The 2,305-nt window shown below is 41.5% G+C and overlaps 1 protein-coding gene across 1 annotated transcript in view; it reads left to right on the top strand.

Moving 5' to 3' along the window:
- The window catches only part of LOC112158474 (protein prickle), a gene marked incomplete at its 3' end in the record, with an annotated part of 6,827 nt that extends 4,522 nt beyond the window's left edge, over positions 1–2,305 (top strand). The window contains 1 exon segment of the mRNA XM_024291881.2: positions 2,160–2,305. Within this exon segment, the coding sequence (XP_024147649.1) occupies positions 2,160–2,305 (146 nt within the window).

The following is a 2,305-nucleotide window of genomic DNA, read 5'->3' as shown; positions in this document are numbered from 1 at the left end:
AAAAAAAAAAAAAAAGAAGCTGTGGGTCGACCTTTAACTGAATCCTGCGCTTGTGTGTTAATCCTTGTAGGAGGTCCAAACAAGAGTTTATAGGTGTGTATGATCTTTAAAGATGATAAAATGAGTGGATTTTAAAGCAGATTTGTCTTTTTTGAAGACTTTTCTTAAGTAAAAGGAAGTTAATTCTGTTCATCTGAGTGCTCCAAAGCCGACAGGATTATAACTCACACTCCAGAGGCCGACGGGTTGCTAATGCCCCTCAAAGTGCTGTTCTTATGTAAAAAGATGGAATCTACATACAGTTTGGAGGGCTGCTGTGAAGTTTCTGTGTTCTTCACCTCCAAACAACTCCCATTCTTGTTCGGATTTGCATGCCAAAGAGGCAGAGCGCGAGCGAGGCCAGCAGGCAAGTGGCCTTTTCAACACATCCAACGCCCTGTTATCAGGGCCTGGAGAGCATAGCTGCCGAGATAAGGGGGCTACCGCTGAGGAGGGGGGGGGACCGATGAGTTCACGTACCGACCCAGCTGTTATCAGCTCGTAAAGACGGAGAACAAAAGCGATTTGAGATGGAGATCACTGGACGTTTGCTTAGCTTTACTTTGGAGGAGAAGTTTCACCACGTCAGCAGCGGATAGTAAAAACAACAGATGTTCAGCAAGAAACAGCTGGAAATGTTAAGTCATGCCATAAACCTTTTTATTATTATCATTTTTTTTGTTTTTTTTAGAAATGTGGGGCTTTAAAGCCACCGCATTTGCAAAATTATACCAATAAAACGCAATCTCCTACCATTTTAAGTTTGTCTAGAGACACTATTTAATCTAGCTGGGTTCTGTGATGGTTACACAAAGGAAGTGGGACTAAAACAGCACTAATGGGAACAAAGTGTGACAAGATGATTTTTTTTTTTTTTTTGGTCTTGATGAGAAGAAACCTCAGTTTTTGTTTTTGCTCTTGTAATGTTTATACAGCCGTTATGGCAGAGTCTTGCAACACTGCCTGGATGAGAGCATTTATCTTATTGAGAAACAAAAATAAACACGGACAAAATGACTGATTGCTAGCTTTTACATGAGGAATTTATGGTAAATGCTAAAAAAGGGAGGAAAAATTCATCTGAAAGTGATAAATCCAAGTGTCCAAATCCCCCCTAACCCCTAACTACTAGAAAACTATATAGTGCTCTGGATTTAAAAGATAATTCGGACACGATGCTCACTACTTTTCTTTCGTTTTCCTAAACATCGGATATGACAAAGTGAAAATCGAATAAATACGAACATTACTGTGTTCTGATAGTGAAAATGTGGATGGTTTATTCAAATATTACAATTAAACATGTTTTTTTAGTTCGAAATTGTTCGACCGCAATGCATTGTGGTCTATATCCGCTAATCTAGCGAGCATAGATGCACGCTGGTTTTTTGCAAAGACTTCTGGGAAATTTCGGGTGCACTCGATTTTGGAAAATTTGGACAGCACTAGAAAATCCCTACGGTTTCTCCCTATCCCTACATTTAGCCCAATCTTATGGAAAAATAGTGTCTTCAAATGCGGATGTTGCTTCCTAATTGATGACATCATCAACAGTCGCCGGTCAGCTACGTTAGCACAGAGATGCTAGTGATCGGAAATACAAAAGACCTGCGTTTTTTTTTTTACTTTAAAAAGGTCAGGACTCGGACTCTATTTCCTTCCAATTCCTTTCAATTGAAGGGGTAGGGAGAAGCTGGAGGGGCAGGAATTTAGATTTGGCTTTCTTCTTTTTGTTTATCTACTGTTTATTAGCGCATGCTCGCCACCTACAGGTGGAAGAGAGTCGGTGCGCGAAATGTCAAAGCGGTGCAAATCTTGCTTTTCTTTCACAGCTTCATTCTGATATACTCTATGGAAGACGTAGTGTCATATAATTCTGGCTTGGCCCCATCTTGAATTTTGAACTTCTCCACTATGCTCAACTTCCAAACGGTTGGCTGTGACTGGTCAAAGTTTGACCTAGCTTAACTTACATTGTCGAATTGTGTGCTTTCTATTGTTTACATCGACTTTTTATTGGAAATACTCGCCTAGCTTCCAAACTAAAGATTTCTAACGAAAACATGCACAGTGATCAGTGTAGAAATGTTAATCTTCCATCTGTCTTCATCTGCTTGCAGCAGCCAAGAGCAATGAACCTGGAGCGCAAAGACAGAGGAGAGCGGCCCTCACCTCGAGGCCCGGACATGGAAGCCCGCGCTGGGGGGAAGATGGGAAAGGCCAGCGTGGGATTCCAGAGGAGCTCCACCTCCGATGACGACTCCGG

This window comes from Oryzias melastigma, linkage group LG23 (genome assembly GCF_002922805.2).
Source record: "Oryzias melastigma strain HK-1 linkage group LG23, ASM292280v2, whole genome shotgun sequence".
Taxonomy (NCBI): domain Eukaryota; kingdom Metazoa; phylum Chordata; class Actinopteri; order Beloniformes; family Adrianichthyidae; genus Oryzias; species Oryzias melastigma.
Note: the sequence above shows the minus strand (reverse complement) of the source record. Positions and strands in the feature narration are given on the sequence as shown.